General features: G+C 36.0%; 1 protein-coding gene across 3 annotated transcripts in view; it reads left to right on the top strand.

The window, feature by feature from the left end:
* The first annotated feature begins 2333 nt into the window (after positions 1-2333).
* MINDY3 (MINDY lysine 48 deubiquitinase 3) overlaps positions 2334-26038 on the top strand; it is an 82158-nt gene continuing 58453 nt past the window's right edge. For all 3 annotated transcript variants that reach the window (XR_004664531.3, XM_008956581.6, XM_003831183.7), the window contains exons 1-6: positions 2334-2692; positions 14778-14857; positions 19442-19502; positions 21112-21285; positions 24433-24484; positions 25390-25504. Coding sequence is in view for 2 of the 3 variants with exons in the window: in XM_008956581.6 (XP_008954829.2) it covers positions 2599-2692; positions 14778-14857; positions 19442-19502; positions 21112-21285; positions 24433-24484; positions 25390-25504 (576 nt within the window). In the remaining variant the exon portion in view is untranslated. The remainder of the gene's footprint in view (positions 2693-14777; positions 14858-19441; positions 19503-21111; positions 21286-24432; positions 24485-25389; positions 25505-26038) is intronic.

The following is a 26038-nucleotide window of genomic DNA, read 5'->3' as shown; positions in this document are numbered from 1 at the left end:
ACCCCATCTCACTAAAAATACAAAAATTAGCCGGGCATGGTGGCGGGTGCCTGTAATCCCAGCTACTCAGGAGGCTGAGGCAGGAGAATCACTTGAAACCGGAAGGCGGAGGTTGCAGTGAGCTGAGATGGTGACACTGCACTCCAGCCTGGGCAAAAGAGCGAAACTCCATCTCAAAAAAAAAAAAAAAAAAAAAATTATAATGTGGAAGTGGAAAGGACATTCATATAAATGTCTATCCAGGATTTTGCCAGCATCACTGTAGCTGGAAACTAAGAAAAATCATAGATCAAAAAATTTCTCGTTTAAAAAAATACAGTTTGAAAGTACAATTTTTTCTTTTTTCATAACAAAGTAATCAAACTTATAACTACTATCTGTATATTAATGTAAAGGAAACAAATGTAGTGTTATATACACTACACCATTAATATTTCCATACATTAATGGAGAAAGTCAAATGTGGAAACACCTCTGAACTTAGAAGTCTGCCAGTTATGAGCTCTATGTACATAGAGCCTTCTGTGTCTTTCAGGAAGTGGAAGAATTACGTAAATTGTAATCAGCATGCAAATATTAGATATTTAACTGGAGCAGTCAGTACTACTTCCCCGATCTCTCACTTGCTGAGAGATAATGAATTCTTTATTTCCAGTAAAGGCAAGTTTTGTTCCTTGGAATCGTAATTATTGAGATCCAGTGATGTTCAAGGCCCCATGCTAGGATTATGAATAGGCAGCTCTTTGCTTCCATAAATTTATATCCCAAGAGAAAAGCAAATAATTCTTTGCAAATACAATGATGATAGGAATTGTCATAAGCAAGTTACACATAAGGTACTATGAAGCCTCAGAAATTATAATTATTACTTTCAATTGTAATGACTGGAGAAAGCTTGGCATGCACACTCTGACATGAAGGATAGGTAAGATTTGATTTGCAAAAACAAGGCAAGGGATATTCTAAAGGGAATAAAGATCAAAAGGAATGCTATGGCTCTACTACAGGCACTTTGGGCAAGTCCCTCTAATTACAGTAAAGGGTACTGAAGAAATTAAATTAATTAAAATAAAATTAGAAATAACGTATAAATAGGAAAAAATAGCTAGTAATAAAGCATAAATTAACAAAACCTTATTTGCAATCTAAAAGATTTTAAATTAAGGGTTAATTTTAATTAGCCAAATGCAAGGGTATTCTACAATGAAACTGCATGTTTTTGAAATTAGAGAACATAACGTATTATACTAAAATACAATTGGCTAGAATTTATGAGGAAAAAAGTCAGAACTACTGTTGCATCAAATTCCCACAAAACGGCTTCTTGAGGTAAAAAAAATACCCACTGTTGCTTAAATGCCTTCTATGTGCTAGGAAGTACACCAAATCCTTTGCATGTGTTACTTTTTCCATTTATTCCTTACGATATATGAAATGTATGCAATCTCCCTTTTAGAAAGAAAAAAGCCTAGGTAGATAGTAGGTAACTTGCTAGTAAGTGCAAAAGGTAGGAATATGGGCCAGTATGACCCACAGCTTGGCCTCTTAACTATTGCATTACTGCATCCCAAAGTAATATGGTTTCCAAGAGTACCGAAACCTTACAGAACCAAAATAAAAGCATGTATTTTTTTTAAATCAGATTTTGCCCTTTCGTTTTAAATTCAAAGCTTGAGCAATACAAGCCCTCTTTTTTTAAGCAGCACAAACAAAAGTTTTCACATGAACTCAATTTAACTGCTAGTTAATGAGTAAAACCTAAACTTTAGTCCAGGTGTTGCCCACACACTCTGCAGTGTCAAAAACTGGAGATGAAAATGCTGTAACATTTACAAACAGGTTGCTCTGAATTTGTTTCCCTACAAATACCTTGTAATTCTGCGTTGCAGCTGGTGGAAGCATTTCTAATGCACATTATGCCACATTCTTTGCCATGTTTTTAGGTAATAGTTGGTCTGACTTTGATTTATTGAAGTACAGAGGCGGACAGCCTCCAGCTTATGAGAAGCGCCCTACAAAGGCACGGATGTTACAGCACTGTGACTCAACCATTGCCTTATAGTTCTAGTTTTGCAAAATTAATATTGTAAAATACAAACAATGGGCATATGTTCTAATTCCTAGTGCCTGGGCCTCAGAGCCTCCAGCTTAGCCCAGAGCAGTGCGTAGAGGAAGAAGGTATTCCTGGAGTTTAGAAACACGCCGACGCCCCTTCCCAATACCAAAACTACCACCCCACCAAAGGGTCCCAGACAGTACAGAAAGGTCAGAAGCTACTTCCACCGCTTTCCGTGGCTGTTTCCGCCTCCAATTTCACTTCCGGGGAGGGGACTTCCGGGCCCTCAGCCTTAAGGGGCGGGAGTTAAAGAGGAGTCGGAAGTGGCACCAGCACTTCCGGTACGGAAAACTCGCTGCTGCCCCAACCTGGCTTGACAGGCTTGGTCTCTGCAAGTGGCTCTCAGCCCCTTCTTCTTTCCTGCCTCACCTTCCAATTCGTTTGCCGCCGCCGTCCCGCAGCTGCTGTTTCCGGAGTTGCCCCTTCCCCATGTTCCGGGGCAGGAGTCCGCAAAGCGAAGATCCGCCCGCCGGTTCCCCATCATGTCCGAACTGACTAAAGAGCTGATGGAGCTGGTGTGGGGCACCAAGAGCAGTCCCGGTCTCTCGGACACCATTTTCTGCCGCTGGACGCAAGGTACCCTGGCGGGGCTCTCACACTTGCAGCCGCTGCTTCTTTTGCCCTGCGAGAGTCCGCCTGTGACGCCTCTCGCTCCAGCCCCTCGTGTGCCCCGCTCTCTGCCCCAGTCGCCGTGCTCAGCGCTGAAGCTGGACTTTCTAGACACGCCCTGCCTTGCCTTGGTGGGGAGAGTTTGAGTAGGAGAATGGTTACAGCTGCCACTAAATACCCGCAGCGCTCTTTCCATCCTCCGGGCTGCCCTTCGGCTGGGGAGGAGGAGAGGGTGGCCCCTTGCTGGGTTGCAGGGCGTGACACGGCAGATGCGCCCCGTGCCCCGGTGTCACTTTCTCAAGGGGTGCTGTGGCCTTCCGCATCTTTACCCCCTAACAGAGCTCTCTATTGGTGGTGGTTGGTCTATTTTTGGTGAGAAGGAGGGACGTCCAAGGGAAAGTCCAAGTGGCTAATTCCAAAAAGCAGTTTTTTGTTTGTATTGTCATTATGTGGTTAGGCGTGGTAGTCTGTGTATAAACACTGTTATTTGCTAAAAAGTGTACTCTTGGCCCAAAGTATCCCCGTTTTTGATATGGTTTATTATCTGTCACGGTTAAAAAAGGAATATGGATCATAGTACTTCCTCGGCCGGTATGCTTGTAACCGAGACAGGATTTTTACTTACATAAAGAGTCTTAGTACAAATAATAATGAAATAAAATAAGCATTTATTGAATTCTTGCGCTGTAACAGGCTGGGCGCTTTATACCAGTAACTATCCCTAATTCTTAAGTTTGGATAGGCAAACAACTGACACATTCCTAAAGGTGACTTAGGAAAGATGATCATGAGGTTAAAACATAACCTTGAGTCAGAAGGATCAATAATTTATGTATGCAAAACACTATTATTATTAAAACATCTATTTAGGGAACACCTGTTCCCGAAATAGATTGGGCGGAATTTTGGCATAGTAAATATAAACCCCTATTTCAAAACGTGTATTTTGTAACAAAAATTCAGGATTTACGTAATCTCTCCCTCCCTCCCACATGTTTGTTTTAAGAGCTGGTAAAATTACAATTACGATGTATTGTTAAGTTGGGATATTTAGTCCCTCACTGTTGCTTTGCAGGCGAAAAAAGTTAGTTGTAAAGGTAAATGACTGGGCCAAAGTTGCACAAATCGATAGAACTGGGAGTGGATTCCAGGTCTCTCGATTCCTAATATACCTCTGTTTTCATTATCTTCCTTTGAGTTCCCAAACTCTACATGTAATGACTTGGGCTCTTTTTTTCACATTCAATTATGTCAGTTACCTAATCTTGGGCTTCTTAGAGGGAGATTTTATTTTAACACTTCCCACTTTGACTTACTTATTCTAATAGTAAGCAGCTCTAAAATACTGTGAAAGACTAAGAAAAAATTTACTTCCATTGTAATCAGTTAACATTTATTAAACATTTTACAAAGTAGAATAAGATAATATTCAGCCCTGTTTATATTTATACTGTAATGCAAATACAAGGAAGATTCAGGGTGGCAGTTCTAGTAATGGTTAAGAGCACAGTCTGGAATAGATGTACTTGGTTCAGGTTCATGTGGTTTAGCTTATTTAAGCCTCAGTTTCCTTCTGTGTAAAGTACAGATAATAGACCTTACAGAGTTATTGTGAGGATTAGAGGCCATGTAAATAATTTAGGCGCTTAGCACACTATCTGACATATGGTGAACACTCAGTATATGGTAGCTGTTTTTATATTATTTTAAAAAGTGTTTAATTGTAGACTATGCCAAATTCACTCTTTGGCTTTTTCCTGACAATTACAATAAGTTGTTTATTTGATGGCTAATCATTATTCTAAATAGAACTTTATAATGACTTATTAGAATGCTCTGCCACCTTTAATCATGCAGAAATTCTTTAACAGGATTAGTTCCGTCAGTACCCTTTCAAAATAAAGGATTTCTTTCTTTCTTTTTTTCGTTTACAGGGTGCAGTTAGTTATATTTTGGATATGTAGCTCTTCAAGGCCTTACACTGATTAAGATTTTAAGGCAACCAAACATATATTTTTGAAGTTACCACCTCTGAATCAGAGGGGTCCTGTTACTGGTTTTGATATGTTAACTGTTGTATTCATTTGTTTGTTCTTTGAGGCCATTGCTAAATATTGCTGTGGCAGTCCTTTGGGATTGTGGGAACAGGCACAAGACACTGCTTTGCTGCATTACTAATGTGACATCAACTCTGGCTTTATTTCATAGTCTGTGATCGTGTCTTCAGTTGACAACTGCAGTCTCATTAGTTTTCTGGAAGCAAGATACAGGTGTAAGATGTTTGGCATGAATATTTATACAATTATGTCTAGAGATATTTCATCTATAAAATTATATTGATTGATCAAGTTAAATTCTTTTGATATGGTTGTTAAAACAATAAGCTGCAGGAGTGGCACATAGTTGTTTTTAATTGGCTTGACATTTTTAGATAATTCTCTTCTACAAATCCCTGTTCGTTTTAAAAAAAGTGGGGTTTTTTTTTCTTCTTCTTTTTTTGGGCAGTTTTAATTTTAAAGGCAATAAGCCATGTAATTTAAGGGCTTAAAGTTGGCAGGGTTTTATTTTAACGTGAAAATTTATTCTTCTCTCTGCTTTCCTCCTGCTCAATTGCCTATAGTACTTTTTAAAGAATAGCATATAATTTTCACTTCCTTAGCTCATTAACTCTATTTATCCTCCCCCCTTCCCACAAACTACACCAGTATTCCAAGCTCTTACAGTTGAGAATCAGTAGGGTGGGAGGGAAGACAAACAGTAAACATAACGTAGCATAAATTACACATGTACAATAAATAGTTTGAAGATGAGGAAATACGGAGTTCTGGGTGGGGTGTCCTGGTCAGGCCTCATTTTAAGATGAGATTTGAGCAAACACTTGGAGTCACTCAGCTAGTCATGCAGAAGTCGGAAGAAAGAGTGCTCCAGGCAGAACAAATGGTAGTTATAAAAAACTTCACAGAAAATACACTTGGTCTGTTTAAGGAACAAGAAGGAAGTTAGTGTGGCAGGAGGAGGAATCAAGGAAAAGGAGAGTAATAAAAGATGATATAAGAAATGAAATGGCCCAAATCATATAAAGCTTTCTAGGCCATTAGAAGGACTTTCACTCATCTTATACATGAAGTAGGGGTCCTTCGAAGGTTTGAAGCAAAGGAGAGATACTACTTGACAAGTTTTTAAAGGACTGATCTGCCTGCTGTGTTTGAGGATAGACTGTAGTGGATTGGGACGACAAGATCAGATAAGAGACAATGGCAGCAGTCCAGGGGAGAAAAGATGCTATCTTGGACCAGAGTAGTGGTAGTGGAGATGGTAAGAAGCGGACAGAGTGACCACAACCAAACAGAACCAAAATAAGAATCAGCTAGACCTAACAGAAGTAGTATTTCTTGTATAAATAAAAACATTTTGACTTATTTGGAATTTCTTTTCTTTTCAATATTGATTGCTTAGCTCAGTGTTTGGCAAACTTCTTTAAAGGGTGAGTGGCCTTTTTATTGCCTCTCAGCTCATTAATGGTATTGCAGCAAAAGCAGCCATGGTTAGTATGGGTGTGGCTGCATTCTACAACATGAAAGCAGATGAGGGTTGTAGTTTGCTGACGCCTGAGGGAGAGTGTAAACTCTTATAGCCATTTTTCCTTCTTCCAATTATTTTCCTTCTTCCAGTTATTTTATTGTTTCTCCTAAAGACTAGTCAGAGAGAGATTTATTTTTGCTATTTGTAGCAGTACAGTGGGTGGGGTTTTTTTTTTCTTTTTCCCCAGGGGAAGAGGGGCGTGTAGGTGTAGTTGATTGAAATTAGAGCTTTGGGCTTTCAGTGTAGCACAATTTTTGTTACGTAATATGAAAAAAAGATATTTAACAAATAACTTAGGAAAATTGAGGGATCCATTAAAATATAAATATAAAATATATTAGGAGTTAATACAGTTGGGTTAATTTAAGGTTTAAAGGCGTGTTTGGGTATTTATTTTAATGTGATTTACTATTTTATCAAAGTAATAAAATGACACACCAACATCATTAATTTTTCTTCCAAAGTGAATCTAATACTGTGGATCACATCGTTTCAAAGATTTTTTGTTGTTTTTGGAAGTTTTTAACATTCTCTTATATATATTTTTCCTTTCTTCAACATACCTAAATTATAATTTGCCTAACAACCAATATTTCTTAATTCGTAATTGGTAAGCATATATGACAAAATTAATCCCTTGGTACTTTGAATATATAATTTGTTTTATTATTCAAATACTTGAAAGTATCTGTGATAATATCTTATATTTGTACTACATTTTACAGCTTATGAAAATCTTACCTAATCTTTGCAACAACCCTGAAAGATAGGAAAGAACAAATGTAGTTATCCTCATTTTTTTAGATGTGAAGTCCAATTGAGATATTTGACTCAGCCAGGATGTCAAACTAAGTCTTTCTATAGCCTTGTTTACATGGAAGGCTAGAATTGTAGAAGGTATAGTTGTCAGAATGGTGTGCAAAATGTGTATATGTGTAGTAAGTAATATGAAAACAAGAGATTGAAAAATTGCGATGAGGTTCATGGCTCAGGTTTACCCTGGTTCTGAGCTATAAAATGTGAAAATGAGAAAGACTTTTCTGTGATCTGTAGTACTGTGTAATGTGATACAAAATTGTCTACGTAGGATTAGGTGTTTTAAGATGGGTAATTTCAGACGTAATCAGGAAAAACGGCCATTTATGGTAAGTTAAGTCCTTTTAAAACTAGGAAATATTTGAGTATGAGAACTCTTGACAAGAAAAGTAATGCTGTGTCCTGAGAAATTCAAACTTAAGTAAAACCTTATTATGAAAAGAGAAGTCTACTCAGCATAGTCCTGTTTTAGGATAGAATACTTAATTTTCATTTAGCTGACTTTATTTCATTTTGGCTCTACTAGCCTTTGTCCGTTATCAGTTAACACACTCAAACATGTATACTGGAATTAAACAGAATTTGGCATGAAGCATAACTGCTTAGAATTCACTCCATGGGCTTTTAATATTCAAAGTACAAAAGCAACTCACTGTAACGCATTTCCAACTGAAAGCCCCACCTGTGGATAATTGAGTTACATGATTTAAATTTTTAAGGAAGGCAAGATCCATTACTAATTCACACTTTAATTTCATACACGAAAAGTTTAGCAGATCTTAATTTCGCCTCTGCACTTGGGTACAACACTAGGGTCCCTTTCCTTATTCTCAGTAGAAGAGCTGGCCAAACAGTGAAGATTTCATCTCTTGTTCCTAGGTTGGACCTTAAATTTGGTTGTTTTAACATAACCAGAAACCTTAGTTGTCACTTTCTTATTAAATTTGTTACATGTATCTTCTCTATTCCAGTTCTCCATTTGTCCTATTTTTGATCTCCCAGGCTGCTGTGTATTGCTGGAGAAAATTGTGTCCAGCACCAATACAAATGTAGTTAAATCTTAGCTGAGCCCTCAGTGCTTCTCTTAGTTCTTTCCTTATGTTTTTCGGAATTAACACTTTCCTCAATTCTGTACCCTTCTCATTCCTCTCACTCTCAATATAACACCTGTTCACTTTTTCATTTTTCCTCATATGTTTAACTTAAAAGCCTTCTAAAATTTACTTCTTCTCCTAGGCCAGTGGCTCTCAAGTTTTTGGAGCTCAGGTCCCCATTACAGTGTTAAAAATGATTGAGGACTTCAACTCAAAAAATTTAAAACTTAGTGAGACTCTTGGCATTGTTTTACATTTTTGCTAATCTCTTTAATGTTTATCATATTAGAAGACAGCTGGATTCCTACATTGGCTTCTCCAGTCTGTGGCAATATATTATTTTGGTTGAAGTGGATGCAGAAAATCTGGCCTCACATATGCAGTTGGAAAAGGCATGAGAAGTATGGTAGTAGCCTTTTCAGATAATTACACATAATCTTCTTTAATACCACACCAAAACTTGACACATCAGAGTATTGTAGAGATTAGTTGCAATACGAAATCTAAAACCAAATCATGTAACTTCTCATCCTCTGTTAAATTGAAATCCATTGGTCTGTCTTGCAGTTTTAATAGATCTCTTACCTCTGCATTAATTTATAACAGTATACATCAGTGATTTGGAGATTATCAGTCTATTGGTTTATGACAATCTTCCAAATGTTAATGTATGTCATTATACCATACCAGAAGTCACGTTTGTTTCTGTTACCAGTGATGTCATCAGAACAATCTGTAAGCATTGAGAAGCTGTCAGAGTGACAGTAGTGGACACAAGTGTTCCAAGTTACTGCTTGAATGCTCGAAATTTTATCACTGACTATTTTCCTTGAAATGTCAAGCTCGCTTATTTTTGAGAAAATGTCAGCCAGATACTCAAGTCTGAATAACTGTAGCTTATTGGTAGTTATACTAGGTAAAAGCAGCACTCCATTAAAAAAAAAAGTAGCTGGTTCAGCTTGCAGTTAAAAAAAATTACACATATACTTTTCCTTGAGATAACTTTTGACCATCATACCCAGTATGTAGCATAAGTGCTTTATGGGTAGCTTCCATTTTGTTCTGCAGAATATATTTTTAAAAAGACATTGTATTCAAGATCAAGATACAATAAAATTAGTAATTTTGACTGCAGCAGTAAGTATGTTCTTAAATTGGCTCTGTAGTTGTGTGAGGGTATGGGGGTATTTTTTAGGACAGTGACCACTAGGACAGCTTGATGTTACTGTCTCGATGTGTGCTAAGGAACCAGCAATGTATTACACCATAGCTTTTGTACCATCACTGTGAATGTCAACACAGCGAAAGGGGCAAATCATATCTTAGTTTTATCATGTAAATAATTGTAACTTCCAGTGGACCCCCTGAAAGATCTCTAGGATTTCCAGGGTTATCTGTGGACCACCTTTAAAAGTCTCTCTCAGCTCTTTTTCAGGACTTGGAGACCTTAAACTTCCTCTTTTCCATATAATCACTCTTTCCCTTTTCTAATTCACGCCCTTCAGTCTACAAAATTAATAATTCTTGATCCAACTACCCTTCAAACTATCATTCTTTTTTCCCTTCTGCCAAACTTAAATTTAGTTGTCTGTTGGTGTTCGAGGGGTAGTGGGTTCAAGGATCCCCCTGCAGATACCAAAATCCATAGACGCTCTGCAGTATTTGCATATAACCTACACACGACTTCCCCTACACTTTAAATAATCTCTAGATTACTTACAATACCTAATACACTGTAAATGCTATGCAAATAGTTGTTACATTGTATTGTTTAGGGAATGATATGAAAAAGAAAGTCTGTACATGTTTAGTACAGACCCAACCATCGTTTTTTTCCCACCCTCAAATATTTTCCATTTGTGTTTGGTTGAATCTGTGGTCGCCAAACCTATGGATATGAACGGCCAACTGTAGTTTGCTTTTACTATTTCTCTTTCTAATCCGAATTACACTTCAACCTTTTAAAATTTGGCTACTCTACCCAGTGCTGTAAATTTATATTTTTAGTATTCCCAATGACATGATTAATCTAGTATTTTAATTTATATCTTTATTCAGCAGCATTTGTAATAGTTGACTACTCTTTGCTTCTGATTTTTCCTTTCTAGGAGCTCAGTTAATGTGCTTTTCTCTTCTCCGATTTCTAAAAGTTGCCAAATAGTTATCTCACATTTTTGAGACTGAACTTGGTATTCCTAGAAACAAACACTGCCATTATCTTCCATGCCAAAACATCAACAAGCATTAATTGAGCAATAGCCACAGTATGTTGTAAACATACTGTGGGAAAACAATGACCAGTAACACAGATACAACACCGGTCAGGCAAGGCAGATGATTAAGAAGTAAACAAACAATAACTACAGATTATGGTTAGTACTGGTTGTGCTGGGGGATGACAGGAGAGACTACTTAGATAGGTTTGTAAGGAAATATCCCTATGAGGAATTAACACCTAAACTGAGACCTGAAAAATAAGGATTTATCTATATGGAGAGTAGCGGAAAGAGCATTTTTATGTAGAGAGAACAGTGAGCATTGAGGCTACAGGTAAAGTCTCTGGGATGTTCTGAGGACCTAAGGTCACAGTAGATAATGATTGTAAGTGTAAACAGAGTCAGCTGGATTGATAGATCATACAGTGTCTTCTAGACCACAGAAAGGAGTTTGGGTTTTATTTTAATTGCAATGAGAAGCCATTGAAATGTTTTAAGCAGGCTGTGTCAAAATCTGATTTCCATTTCTAAAATATTCTTCTGGCAACTGTGTGGTGAATAGTTGGGGACTGGACAGGAGGGAGGAAGGAATAGGGAGATGTGATTGGAAACTCGACAGTATTTAAGGTCAAAGATTATAGCAGCTTGAACTGTAAGGTGGACTGGAGATGGGATGGAAATGGACACGTTAAAGATATGTTTTGAAGCCTTGAAGCAGGCAGGCCTTATCTTAGGGTGAAACCTATAGGTAAGTTTGAGTTTTCCAGAGAAATGGTTAGCAGGTGTATCAAGCAGAAGAAACATTTACAAGGGGTAAGAGACATAGAGAAAATGAAATATCTCAGGACATGAAAGAAAATGTGCCCAGAGTCTAAAAGGGAGAATGGCAAAGGGTGAAGAGGGAGATGCAGGCAGAAGCCAGATAATACAGAACCATGTTAAGGGACTTAGACTCTGTCTATGTCTGGAGTCCTAATCTGGGCTATATTTGGGAATTACATGGTTATAACAAGGAATGGACTGTCTGGGAGTAGATGAGATTACTCAGGAAAAATACATAGAATGAAAGGAGCATAGATCCTAAAACCAAGACCTGGGGAACATTAGCACTTAAAAGCAGTGATCATGGAGGCAGAAGAACTAGAAAAGCAAAACTTGGAACAAAAAGCCAAGGGACAAAAGTTTCGCAGGTTTGTGGTCAGCATTTCAGATTGATTCTTTGGAAGGTTAAATAAGATAAGATTTGGGAACTAGCCTGTACTGATGACTGATGAACTTGGGTGAGAATGAGTTTGGTTCACTTATCGGGGGAACCAGCCCCCAGTATTTCAACGTAGGTTCTTTTCTATTTTCCCTAAGTGTTGGCTGGTCTGAGAAATAAAGGGACAGAGTACAAAAGAGAGAAGTTTTAAAGCTGGGTGTCGGGGGGAGACATCACATGTCAGCAGGTTCCATGATGCCCCCTGAGCCGCAAAACCAGCAAGTTTTTATTAGCGGTTTTCAAAGGGGATGGGGGTGTACGAATAGGGTGTGGGTCACAGAGATCACATGCTTTAAGGGCAATAAAATATCACAAGGCAAATGGGGGCAGAGTGAGATCACAGGACCAGGGCAAAATTAGAATTGCTGATGAAGTTTCATGTTGTACTGGGCAGGCATTGTCATTGATAACATCTTATCAGGAGACAGGGTTTGAGAGCAGACAACCGGTCTGACTAAAATTTACTAGGCAGGAATTTCCTAATCCTAATAAGCCTGGGGGTGCTACAGGAGACCAGGGCTTATTTCTTAGACACTCCCCGAGCAGCCATTTTAGAGACCTCCCCCTGAGAATGCATTCTCTTTCTCAGGGCTGTTCCTTGCTGAGAAAAAGAATTCAGCAATATTTCTCCTATTCGCTTTTGCAAGAAGAGAAATATGACTGTGTTCTGCCCAGCTCCCAGGCAGTCAGACCTAATGATTATCTCCCTTGTTCCCTAACATTGCAGCCATCCTGTTGCTTTTGGGTGCCCAAATTTCATATTGTTCAAACACACATGCTCTACAAGCAATTTATGCAGATAACACAATCATCACAGGATCCTGAGGCGACATACATGCTCAGCTTACGAAGATGATGGGATTAAGAGATTAAAGACAGGCATAGGAAATTATAAGAGTATTGATTGGGGAAGTGATAAATGTCCATGAAATCTTCACAGTTTATGTTCAGAGATTGCAGTAAAGACAGGCATAAGAAATTATAAAAGTATTAATTTGGGGAACTGATAAATGTCCATGAAATCTTCACGATTTATGTTCTTCTGTCACAGCTTCAGCAGGTCCCTCCATTCAGGGTTCCTAACTTCCCGCAACATTTGCTCATGGGTTGAAAACCAGATTAGTGAGGGTTAAGTAAATTGTGTGGTAAGAAAATTGAAATAGGGCATATATAGATGACTAGCTGGACTTTGGGAGGACAAGAGTGATGGAGTGCTGATTGGAGTTTTTGGTGGAATCTTAAGGTTTTGTTTTGTTTTATTTTAATATGTTAGATAAATGTTTATATGCTTCCTGGAAGAGATTGAAGATAAAGAGAGGAGATGGGATGGAATGGCACCCTCTCTGGCACCCTCTCCATTGCTCTCACCTGGTGTCTCAAACTAGAAACTTCAGAAACAGCTCTAATTTCTTTTGTACCAAGCCTTTGCCCCACTTAACACATTGTAAATAAATCTTATTTTTACCTCAGAAATATTATTTGAATGTAGTTTCTCTTCTCCACGGTAATGTTGCTTTCATTACGTCAGCATCATCTCTATAGGGATGTTGAAACAACTTCTTCCTGCTTCTCTTCCTTTAAAAAAGGAAAAAGAAAAAAAAACCCCAGTAAGATGATATTACTGTTTTACTGAAAGATCTCTGCTGGTTAAGTCCTGGTTCTTTGGCCCTTTGCAATATTAACCACTTGTCATCTTTCCTGCCGCCCATTTGCTGGCACCTCCATCCTACCCCCGTACTACCCTTTAGCTGTGTTAAATTTTCTCTGATTTATAAACATTCTGTCCTCTTGGAAAACCTTTTTGCTTTAATTAAGGTATTTTCTTTAGCTGAATTCCATTCATTCACCTTTGCCTCTCTGGCAAATTCCTGTTCAAGATGAGCCTGGAAGTTATCTGTTGTGATAGTATAGAGCATGCCTTTCTGTATCCACAATACTCTGCATTCTTCTCTTATAACATTAGTTTATTCCTTTATTTTAGTACTGTTTGTATGTCTCTCTTCACCTGAACTAGTGGCTCCTCCAGACCAGAGACTGTGTCATCCAGGCATATATCCTAGATGATTGGCATAATGTCAGATGTTCATTAACCTGAACTGGTTTGGCTGAATGTCTGAATAGTAACAATTAATGGAATTTATAGGTTCTTAGCATTTTGGAATTGGGATTGATTATTTTAATGAGAACACTGAGGCCCAAGCAGGTGAAATGATCTTCACAGGGTTATCCAGATGGTCACTGGGTTCTCCTAACTTCTGACCCAGGGCCCTCTGAAGAACTTCCGCTAGCTGCTATCAGTCAATGCTGGTTGGGTAATATTTAAATTAAGGTAAAGCCAATATAAACACATGTACTGTCTACAATGCCATTTAATTTTTTTTTTTTTTTTTTTTTGAGATGAAGTCTAGCTCTGTGGCCCAAGCTGGAGTGCAGTGGCGCAATCTCGGCTCAGTGCAAGCTCCGCCTGCCAGGTTCACGCCATTCTTCGGCCTCAGCCTCCCGAGTAGCTGGGACTACAGTTGCCCACCACCACACCTGGCTAATTTTTTGTATTTTTAGTAGAGACGGGGTTTCATCGTGTTAGCCAGGATGGTCTCGATCTCCTGACCTCGTGATCCGCCCGCCTCTACCTCCCAAAGTGCTGGGATTACAGGCGTGAGCCACTGTGCCCGGCCAATGCCATGTAATCATTAGCTTATAGAATGTGACAGAAAGTTTGAAATGATAGAATGATATGGTATTTAAAGAGTTCTAAAAATTGTTTGAATTTAGTAGACTATCTAGTCCTCCTTAGATGAAAAGTCAGATTCAGTGTCATTTTACTAAAGTCCATACTTTATCCTGCTAGAGGAGTTCCTGGGTGCAAAATTGTGTGAGTATATGTACTCTTACGTGCATTTGGGAGTGGGGGTGGATAGGTTCTATACATATTTTTTCAAAAGGTTCCTTGATCCACACCTCATGATTTGAAGATATTTTGCTGTTGTGATAAGTGATCATTCTCAAAGCAAAGTACATGAAAGATTCTTTTAGCTGCTACTTGAATTATATTTTTAATCTTTCCTACTTGCTTTCATTTTTAGGGTTTGTGTTTAGTGAATCAGAGGGATCTGCATTAGAACAGTTTGAAGGTGGCCCCTGTGCTGTTATTGCACCTGTTCAGGTAACATAGACTCCTTTACCAACTCCTTAGAGGGACATGTTAAAACGTTTCATACTTGTCGTTTTCTAATGTCTGTACTCCATATAGTAATTATGAGACATGATCAATTAACTCTTAACTTTTGCTCATGTAAATTACAATAAACAAAATAAAAATGAATTCACCATATCGATGAGTTGTGCAATAGTAGCCTTTTGACAATCTTTATTTTCAAGGAAAAATAATAGGCGTTCCCTGACTTTCAGAAAATTAGGAAGTTTCTTGACTTCTTTAACACAGAAATCCTATTAAGTAATAACATGTTATACACTAGATAGGTACAATCACTGTAATTGTACTATTTTCATTATTTCAGTCTGTAAAAGTTACTTTCCTAAAGCTGAAGGTGATTTCATATTTTTCTGGCTTATAACTTTTTCAAATTTGAAAAAAGTTGGCAGCTTATACTATTTTATGCTATAGCTTTGGCTTTTCTGAATAAAATTCATAACAACTGATTTCAAACAATTTCAAAAACCAAAAATGTTTTTTCTTTGCACAAAACATAGGATTTATCGGAATGTCTTTATTTGATTTGGAATCTTGGTATGTTACATTGTTTGAATTTCAAAGGCTGATTCGCTATAAACTGTTAAATTGTTAAAACCAAGAATTGAATTCTCAGTTTACTGTAATACTGATGATGTCTGTGAATGACAATGTTACTTTGGAAGTGTTATAAAAGAACTGTTATAAAAATTACAGCTAATTTATTGTTTATGTTTTAACCATCGTGTTTTGAAAATATATATATTTAATGTGGCATTTATTATTCATTGGGTATTAAGAATGCATTCTGGCCAGGCGCGGTGGCTCGCACCTGTAATCCTACCACTTTGGGAGGCCAAGGTGGGTGGATCACATGGTCAGGAGATGGAGGCCATCCTGGCTAACATGGTGAAACCCCGTCTCTACTAAAAATACAAAAAACTAGCCGGGCGTGGTGGTGGGTGCCTGTAGTCCCAACTACTTGGGAGGCTGAGACAGGAGAATGGCGTCAACCTGGGAGGTGGATGTTGCAGTGAGCCGAGATTGCACCACTGCACTCCAGCCTGGGCGACAGAGCGAGACTTTGTCTCAAAAAAAAAAAAAAAAAATGCATTCCTAAACTGTTGGCTACAAAGTAAATTTGTTTCTCAGAACTTATGCTCTATATAGAGCATAATAATACTTACATTATTAAAAATATATTTCTGTAGAGGAAGAAAAATTATGGTTGATTCCAAAATATCTTTTATAGATCATTTATTTTTTTTAAGTTGACTTTTTTTTGCATTGGGAGAATTTTTTTAAAATGAGGAAAAATATGAATGTCTGAATCTTGCCTTGGAATTATGGAATGTGAAGAATGAAATTTTAACTACAAATTAGTAATTATAGCTGTTGTACTGAGTAACTGAAACAGCTTTTGGTTGCTAGTAGGAATGTTACCTGAATTTGAAGATTCCTTGTTATGTCCATATGTAAATTAGATTATATAAATACTGCCCCTCTTGGTCAGTAATAGCAAGGTTTTTGTTGCAAGTGCATGAATATAGTTAAACGGAGGGTATATCACAGGAGTTTCCTGTTTTATAAAGTACAGTATATTTCGGTAGTGGTAGTTATTTTTGCAAGTGGGTGCTATGCAATGATGGTTATATTCAAAATCCTGAACCTACTTTTCTATACCTTTGAGGTAGTAATTAAGTTTAAGAATCACGTCCAGGCGCGGTGGCTCATGCCTGTAATCCCAGCACTTTGGGAGGCCGAGGCAGGTAGATCACCTGAGGTCAGGTGTTGGAGACCAGCCTGGCCAATGTGGTGAAACCTCGTCTCTACTAAAAATACAAAAATTAGCTGGGTGTAGTGGCAGGCGCCTGTAATCCCAGCTACTCGGGAAACTGATGCAGGAGAATCACTTGAAACCAGAAGGTGGAGGTTGCAGTGAGCTGAGATCACGCCACTGCACTCTAGCTTGGGTGAAAGAGTGAAACTCTGTCTCAAAAAAAAAAAAAAAAAAATCACATAGGCCAGGCACAGTGGCTCACACCTGTAGTCCCAGCACTTTGGGAGGCTGAGGGAAGAGGATTGCCTAAGGCCACGAGTTCAAAACCAGGCTGGGCAACATAGTGAGACCCCTGCTCTAAAAAAAAAAAAATTGAAAAAATTAGCTGGGCATGGTAGTGCACACCTGTAGTCCTAGCTACTCGGGAGGCTAGAAGGGGAGGGTCTTTGGAGCTCAGGAGTTCAGGGCTGCAGTGAGCTATGATCATGCCACTGCCCTCCAACCTGGGCAATAGAGGGAGACCCTGTTTCTAAAAAGGAAAAAAAAGAGTCACGTAAACTTTGTAAAGAATTTTGTTTGTATTAATATTTCAGTGTAAGAGTCAAAACTAAGTTATTAAGGAGACCAGAAGTGAGCAAGTACATATATTAAAACTTTTTTAGAGTATAAAAATTAGAGCATGATACTGTGTAAGAAGAATAGGCAAAATAATGGAACCAAATACATAATACAATCATAGACCTCATTACCTGTAACAATTTACCAGGAATTTGTCACACCAGGAATAAAGAAGGAACTAAGATCAGTGGTGAAATAAAATAAACTTCCATAAATCCCATCAGTATGACTTGTTAGCACTTTGAAGGGAAGATAAGTTTAGATCATTTTGTACCATATATCAAATGTATTCTTGGAATAATATTTAACAATAAGAAACTTAATGTATCATCAACACTCTAAGAGAAACAGAGACTTCCAAACTAAGAAATATTTGCAGTAAATATTAGCAATAAAGGGATATTGTCTTTCTTATATAAATAACTTGGAGAAGTTAATTAGAAAAACACTAAGATTCAGGGGTGAAATGGGCATAGATGTGCAGTCATAACAGGTGGAATGATGCTTTACAGCCAAATAATCAGGATGCTCACCCTCACTAGGAAGCCAGGAAAGTAAAAATAAAACTGTAACTAGGTTCTATTTCTTACTTTTTGTCATCTTTAAAAATAAAATTACAATTGCCAGTGCATGTAAGGGTGGGACGATGCTGGCACACTCATATACTGCTATATAGTACAAATTTGTGGGTAGGAATTTTAAATTATAATTGGAGCCATGACAGTGCAGATTCTGATGTAATAGTTGTGTTTCTGTGAATCTTTTCTAAAGAAATATTTAATATGGAAAAAGTTGTATTTAAGAAGGAGCTTATATGTTAAAGTAGCAAAAAAATTGCAAGCAACCTAATGCACAATAATGTAATTTAAATAATAAGTAAACTTTGATAAATAGCTTGATAGACAAGTAGTGATTAAGAATTATGCTTACGAATTCTGTAGAAAAACAGAAAATACATTCATATACCCATTATGATTTTTCACTTGTAATAAAATTAAAACTAGATATTAAAAAAGATGGGAAGGAAGCATGTCAAAATGCTAACAGTAGTTATATTGGCTGTGAAATAATGAATATCCCCATCTCACTTCTCAAATGTTGTGATGTAGTTATACTCTTCTACTTGATGGTTGTTGCCCTTTTGGGGAAAAATCAGAAGTGCTTGATTAGCATATTTGTAGACTTTATGCCTATGTAAATGGAATATGACTTAGTTTTTTGTTGTAACACCTTGAATTGTTTATTGGTGCCAGGTACTGTGCTAAGTGCATTACATAGATTTTCTCATATAATCTTTGCTGCAAACTTTTAAAGTTTGTACAGTTATTTTTAGTTAGTAATAGTGGAGCCAGGATTCAAACCTAAGTTTGCCTGATAAAAAGCAGTCTTCCTAATCTGTACACTAATACTTTCAAACACAGGTGAGGAAAAGTCATCATTGTAACCTGTTTTTTCTTGGACCTGCCCTCTAGAGATTCAGAGAGAATAGGTGGAGCCCAAGAAACTGCAATTTAAACAAGTCAGGTGACTGGGATATAGCTACCGTTGAACTACACCTTGAGAAGGAGACACTTCACTGTGCAGCTTTTTATCAAATAACCAATGTAACATCGTTGACTCGCTTCAGGGGAAGTTTAGAAATCCGTTTGTCTTTTCTTCTGAATCTTGTACCTTTTTGAGTTAAACTTGAGCTCCTGATAATAAAGTGATGACTCTAATAGTGTTAATCTTGTGTCACAGATGAAGACTAAGGGAACAGAACCACTTTTATATTTAGATTTCTTTTACCTGAAGGAATCTAAATGAAATGTAGACTTGTTCCTGTTCTGCAGGGCTTTCACTTTGTGAATAGAGCAGTAAGTTTGTGTGCTTTTCAGTTATTCTGTTATGTGAGTTAGTTCTTCTACTTGTCAGAAAATATGTATTGTGGAAGAAGAAGAATTTTATGAATCTAGAATCAAGTTTATAGCAGTATACTCTGAATAAATAACTCTGCACAGTTCCTGTCAAATGTGAGGGGAACCCATTTGACATCTTTACAGAACTAGTCAAAAGATTTGAAAGGGAGTACACATTATTTTTTCCCACTTTAAAATTGAAGAATGATATGATGTATGGTTATAATGCATTTCACTAATTATTGCTTTAATTGTGTAAAGGCATTTCTTTTGAAGAAGCTCCTGTTTTCTTCGGAGAAGTCTTCTTGGCGGGATTGTTCAGGTATGATAGCTGTCTTTTAAAACTTTTGCTTCCTCCTCTGTTTTAATAGAGATGATCTAAAATTATCTGAGAAAGTCAAGTATCAGTGGGAATTTTTTTTCCTGAGGTTTCCTTTTAAAATGTTTTAGAAAGTTTCATGAACAGTGACTCCATATTTCCAAATTTGGCTTTCTAACCAGGGGTTATAAGACATGATGGTATAACTAAGGGAAAAACGTTTGGCCTCTTGGTAAAACACGGTGCATTTCCTAGAACTGTTAGGTGGCAGCATGCAATAAAGAACAGTCTTTTTTTTTTTTTTTTTTTGTAGTCTTATTTAGCTGTGGGCAAGACCTCAGAATTATCATTATATTCCTGCATGTTTTAGTATAATGCCTTACACAATGCAAATACTGCAAATAATTTTGGATGAAATTGCAAATGAAGCTGTCATAGCTTCTGTAACATGAGCTTCTGTACCCAGAGAGATATATGGTGCCACCTTATAATAACAAGAATTTGCATTCCACGTGACAGTTTACAAAGATCTTTCCTTCACTTACACAATTTCCTGTGAACCTCACAGTAAATTCTGGAAGAAGTTAGGACACATTACAATCCCAGTTTTGTATCTAAGGATGTAACAGCTTACATTCCAAACCATGACTATAGAATCTACTAATGATTTTGAATTTAAGAGTTAAGGGATCACTTCCATAAGTTTTAAATTAATAGGTGAAATACAAAACAAATTTTAGTAGAGAAGAAACTATTTGAGATACTATTTTTGAAATGAACTTTTAATAAAATTTATACTATTTCTTATACTATATTCACTATATTCACTTTGATAAAACATTTGTAAAGCATTGTCATAAGTGTCATAAATACTGTGGTGATTAGAAAGTGAACAGCATAGTTCCTGCAGTTAAAGAACTGTTAATCCATTAGGAGAGACAGAAACCTCCTTGTATCATAAAATTTTTGAAAGTTTCAGAAAGTAATACTACTTCTTGAGAGTAATACTGCTTGAAAAGAGTGTGGCTAAGGTTCATAAAGAGATGGTCTGAGCATTTGCGCCATTTTCTATAAAATTCTAATGCTCAAATCTGTATTCTAACCACCGGCTTCTGCTGATGTAATGGACTTTGGTAACATATGTGCTGACGGTCTCTCATCTCATTATTCTTATCCCTTTGGGACGGGGTGATCATAGACGTTAGACTAATTCAGATGTGAGGGGAAAAAAATAGAGGTTTCAACAGGCCTTTACATTGTGCTCAGTTCTTCAGTAGAGGAAACCTCTTGGCTTAAATGCTGCAGTTGCTAAAGTTTTAAGAAAGTGATGATCAGTGTCACATTATGATCTTTCATAATGTTTAATTCTGCATTTTTCAGTATTCTTTTTCTACTTGGTGGTGTTATTTGGATGGCTTTATTTAAAGTGGTGATATTTTAATCCACAAACACATTGTTTTTCTAAGACATAATTTAAAATCTATTTAGAGATTTTTCCCCCGTTTTTAAAATGCTTGATTTTCATCATTAACCCATTCTTACTATTGTTATTCATGACAGAATTTTTTTTTCCAGAGGAAACCATTATAACTTATGCTTTGGTTATTTTTAGAGGAAGAGCAGAAGGAACTCCTTTGTCATACCTTGTGTGATATTTTAGAAAGTGCTTGTTGTGACCACTCTGGATCATACTGCTTGGTTTCATGGTTAAGAGGAAAGACAACTGAGGAAACTGCTAGTATTTCTGGGAGTCCTGCAGAGTCTAGTTGCCAAGTGGAACATTCTTGTAAGATATATTTTTATTTCCTGAAGTTTTTTTCTTGTTCCTTTGTTTTAATGAATCTATTGAATATTTTGAAGAAAAAATTACTTTAAATTTTCATAACATGTATTCTTTTCCAGCTTAAGCTTAATTACTGAGCCTCACTATTTTTTATTTCCATTTCATTTATTTTAACTACTTAGAAGATACTACATTTTTGCAAAAAAAAATGCATCTCTTAAACTTTTAAAAATGTTCTGGTTAACTTCTGCTTGATAATAATCTCTTTTGAGCTTTAGAACTCTTATTTAGAAATAATGATACGCTTCAGTTTCAGATGCCTTAATGTTTTGCTTTGGTATTGCAAAAACAGATTTTTTTGGACATCAGAAGATTTCATAAAGTTATCTTTACTTGCTTCCCAGAGCAAAGATGGGGACATTTCTCCTCATTGCAAGCTGTTTCTTTTCCTTCTGAATTATTTGGATATTTTTATACATATAGATTATTTTAAGGCAATTTTAATTACACCTTAAGTTTTTCATACCTTGATTGAAGATAAGTTAAATAATAGCTGTTTACGTTAAATAATAGCTATTCTCATTATTCATAAAAATTATATATTCTGTGGTTTTTAACTTTTGAAAATTGTTATGTAATTGACCCGAAAGCTGCCAGTGTGAAATGGAGACAGCTAGTGGTACGGAAGCTAGTTAAGAGTTGCTTTTCTGATTTGCTTTTCAGGAATAATGTTGCTAGTTGATGGTTTTTGATAATTGGTAGTCCCAAGTGCTTATGTTAAATAAGTGACTTATTCTACCCACAGAGCATCACATTAACTATCATCTTTGTGGAAAGTTTTTGCAAAGAGATTACGTACCTGAAAGTACATTTCAATTGTATGGGATACACATTTTGCTTTCCATATAGTATTATCTATAAGGTGCTGTTGCCTCCCTGGACTAAAATACTTCTGTGTTGTCAGTGTCTTTTTTCTCCTACCTCTGCAGTTAAAATGCCTTAAGCCTGGCAAATTCTAATAGTAGTACATTTGCAAGGAATAATTTTGAACATTTAAACAGCTGAATGATGCTTCCTTTTGAAGCCTTTGAAACATGGCCTTTCAAAAAGAACTTAACATATTTTAGAGTTTATAATGACATTTGAAGACAACAAGTGGAAAACAGTCACAAGGATGCTAGTCCAAAGTGTCACTAAGATTGGTTTTAACGTATTCTCCAGGTTTTACTGTGTGGGTGTTAGCACACTTAATAGGTTCATTTAGGATATTAAAATTTTGCAAGAGGAATTGTTGATCTTTTGAAAAGGTATTTTAAAGATTTTGTGCTTAAAGCCAGTCTTTATTGATGTGAGAAAATAGTAAGATCTTTTTATATAACATTTTCCATTAGTATCTTAATAGTATACTGAGTGCATACTATGAAATATGCTATGCAGTTCTGTAGTGATAGGTCACGTTGCTATAGGTTAAAGGGCCTTACAATGCATTCCCTTTGGTACTTCAGTAACTAATTTAGATGGGCATATTATATTGAATTACCCTCCAGAAAACATTTTAGTAATTTTTCCAGTTTACTTTGTATCTCATTTTAGAAGTTGCCATGAAGTAAACCATATTTTAAATTTTTTTAATAATGTATACATTTGAAATACTTTGTTAACTGAAAATTTGAGAATTTACCTTAGTGACAAATGAACTGTATTTATATTACAATTTTTATTCCATGTAACAATCTATTTTACCTGTTCTTTCCTTTATTCCCAGCTTTGTTCTTTTTCTTGTGTTTTATATTTTTTCACCATCCCTGCCTGCTAAGCTTTTTATTTTGCTTGCCTCTTTTCTCTAAATTATTATCTTTATGTCTACTCTTGTAATATACCCAGTAAAACTATTTAGATAATCTAATGTTGCAGAACAAGCAGTATAATTTGGAAAAGATTAGGTAGAATTTTCATTTTCTGAAAGTTTTAATGTAAAGTGTTTTCCCCTCTTGTTAATATTACTTTCTCTACAAACATTAATTTCATTGGCTTATGTGGTGTGTATAGTTTTGGCTTGTTGGTAATGCACAGTTGTTCGCAGTAGTGAATACTCAGGTTCAATTTCAGTTTGTTTCCCACATAAACCAAGAAATAACTTAATACATTTGGACTGCTAAAGATTTTAAAACGAAATATGAAACACTCACAACTAGGCTTTGGAAAGCTAGCATGATGTGACATTTTAAATTGTAAATAAAAATCTAAAATTTTGACTTCATAATGAATCAATTTTCTTAACTCACCAGTGAGAATTTATATTTGATAGTAGTAAGATTTGCTTTATAAAATATATGTGAAGTTATTCATTGTGATAAATAACTCCCTGGAGCCAAGACTATCTAGGCTCAAGTCTCATCTCTGCTGTTTAATCCTATGTACTCTTGAGAGGATTTTTCTGTGTGCCTCAGGTCCCTCTTCTGTAAAATGGAGCTAAGAGGGTTTATATGAGGATTAAATGAGGTAAGACATGTAGGGCATTTAGAAAAGGGCCTGGCACTTAGTAAAGTGCTCAATAAACATTACCTCTGATTAAAATGCTTTCTTCTATTTCCTTTGATTAATAAACATAATCTAAATAAGTTACTGAAAACTTTTTAACAGTTATACAAATAAATGAGGAAACAAACTTAAAGCTGTCATTGAACCTGTGTAGTTTGAAAGTGTTATGCCTTTTTATACATGTTTGTTTAATAATTAAGCCTTAAACCTAAAGATTTTATATTATAAAAAGGAAGGTTAGCTCTGATGATATTACTTGGATTTATATAATCTGAAAGATTATTTAAAAGTGCAGGACACATTATGATATGTGAGGCACTGATTATCAGTAATTTTTCATACTTTATAACTGCCGTAGCATAGCTGAATTGAAATGTTATTTAATCACCCTTCTATATTCTCAGTATTATATCGATTTTAGTTATATTCATAATAAAGATGTTGAAATATAAATTCATGTTATAATAAAGTTGAAAATAAACTGAGAATTTTAAAGGAGTAAGGAAATAGGGAAAGTTTTGATTGCTTGAAAGTATTTACAGCCTGCTGTGTGTATCTTGTGTCATTTATTTGCCATGTGTAGTGCTGAAAAGTGTCTTTTATGTATAGCTGCCTTGGCTGTCGAAGAGCTTGGCTTTGAGCGATTTCATGCATTAATTCAGTAAGTAACATTGGAACATTTAAAATACTTACTCTGTGGACACATTGCCACTTTAAGTCTGTTCATACTGTGGAAAGGTTCTTAGTTTTACATAGAAATGCGCTACTTAAACATAAATTTTAAATCCATTGCTTCAGGATTAATTTGCCTTTAAATTAAAATAGTTTGTAAATGTATAAACTATGAGTCCTTAATTAACTATCCAGATACGCTTTTTAAAAACATTAAAAAGCTTTTTCATCATTACAATGAAAAAAAATCATTTTAGCTTCATGTTTCTGTGTCCTAAACAAATATGAAGATTTCTAGTAGGATAAATATTAGAATTATTTATTTGCCAGTATCTGTTTTCTATACCTTTCATTAAGAATGCCGATATTTTTGTTAGAGCATTTAAACTTTTTATTACAAAGTAAAAGGTAAAGATGGCTGTTGATAGAATTATGGGTGGCATTTGGTTTAAAATGTAACATTAATTTCTTTTAAAAGAAGCCGCAAATGTGTAAGTTATCTTTGGCATTAAGATATTTGTTAAGTAATTTCTAGGATTTAAAAAGTGAAGTTTTCTTTGTGTTTACCCCCTCTTACAAGAAGGCCACTCTATTCTTTAAATAACTGTATATTATTGAAGAATTTACTGATGCCAGACAGTTCACCTAAGAGATGGAGGTTCCCTGCCAAGTAGGTGTTCTTTCTTAATGATAAATATCATATATAGTGATAGTTGTCAGAAATAGCTTTTGGTTTTAGTGGCTAAATTTGTACTGAAAAATTTAGAAATGTCCCAAAACTTTCCTGTTTGTATGTATATGTTTTAATGTATAAGAAAATTTAAAAATTTTCCCTTTTATGAATGTAGTTAATCTCATCATGATACCAATACTTAATTCTTTTTTTCCCCCCAGAAAAAGATTGTTCAGAAGTTTACCAGAATTAAAAGATGCTGTCTTGGACCAGTATTCAATATGGGGAAATAAATTTGGAGTATTGCTTTTTCTGTATTCTGTATTACTGACAAAGGTGTGTTCAAGAAGATGATTTTTCTGCCTTTGATTAACGTTGTTCAGTGCTGTTTTACCTGCAGTGATGAGTAATTTTATTCCTGATCGTGTTTTTAAATTCTTAGAATAAAAATCTTTTACGTTGAAAATGAGTTAATTTCTGTTTCCTCAGCACTCACTCGTTGCTTAAGCAGTTTCACCTCTGCTCTTTTGGACTACAGAGATTATCAATAATGTTCTGGTTGTGAAATGCTGTCCTTTCTTCCAAATTGTGTTTCCTTTGATCCTTCCGTGTAGCACTTGACCCCTTAACCCCTTCTGGAAGCTGTTTTTGACCTTGATTCCATTTCTTGATTTTTTTTTTGAAAAATCACTGTGTGAGTTTTCTTTCTATAATGTCTCACGATTCTTATTTTGTTTTGTTTTCTTTGATAGCTTTGTTTCCTTCTTTATCTGTTACCTCCTGCTCTTTTCTCTCCTCCTCTAAATTTTTATAGTCCAGGAATTTTCTTCCCTGGATCCAGTATGCCTTTTATGGATATTTCATTTGCTC

This window comes from Pan paniscus, chromosome 8 (genome assembly GCF_029289425.2).
Source record: "Pan paniscus chromosome 8, NHGRI_mPanPan1-v2.0_pri, whole genome shotgun sequence".
Taxonomy (NCBI): domain Eukaryota; kingdom Metazoa; phylum Chordata; class Mammalia; order Primates; family Hominidae; genus Pan; species Pan paniscus.
This window is presented reverse-complemented; position numbering and strand designations above follow the sequence as displayed.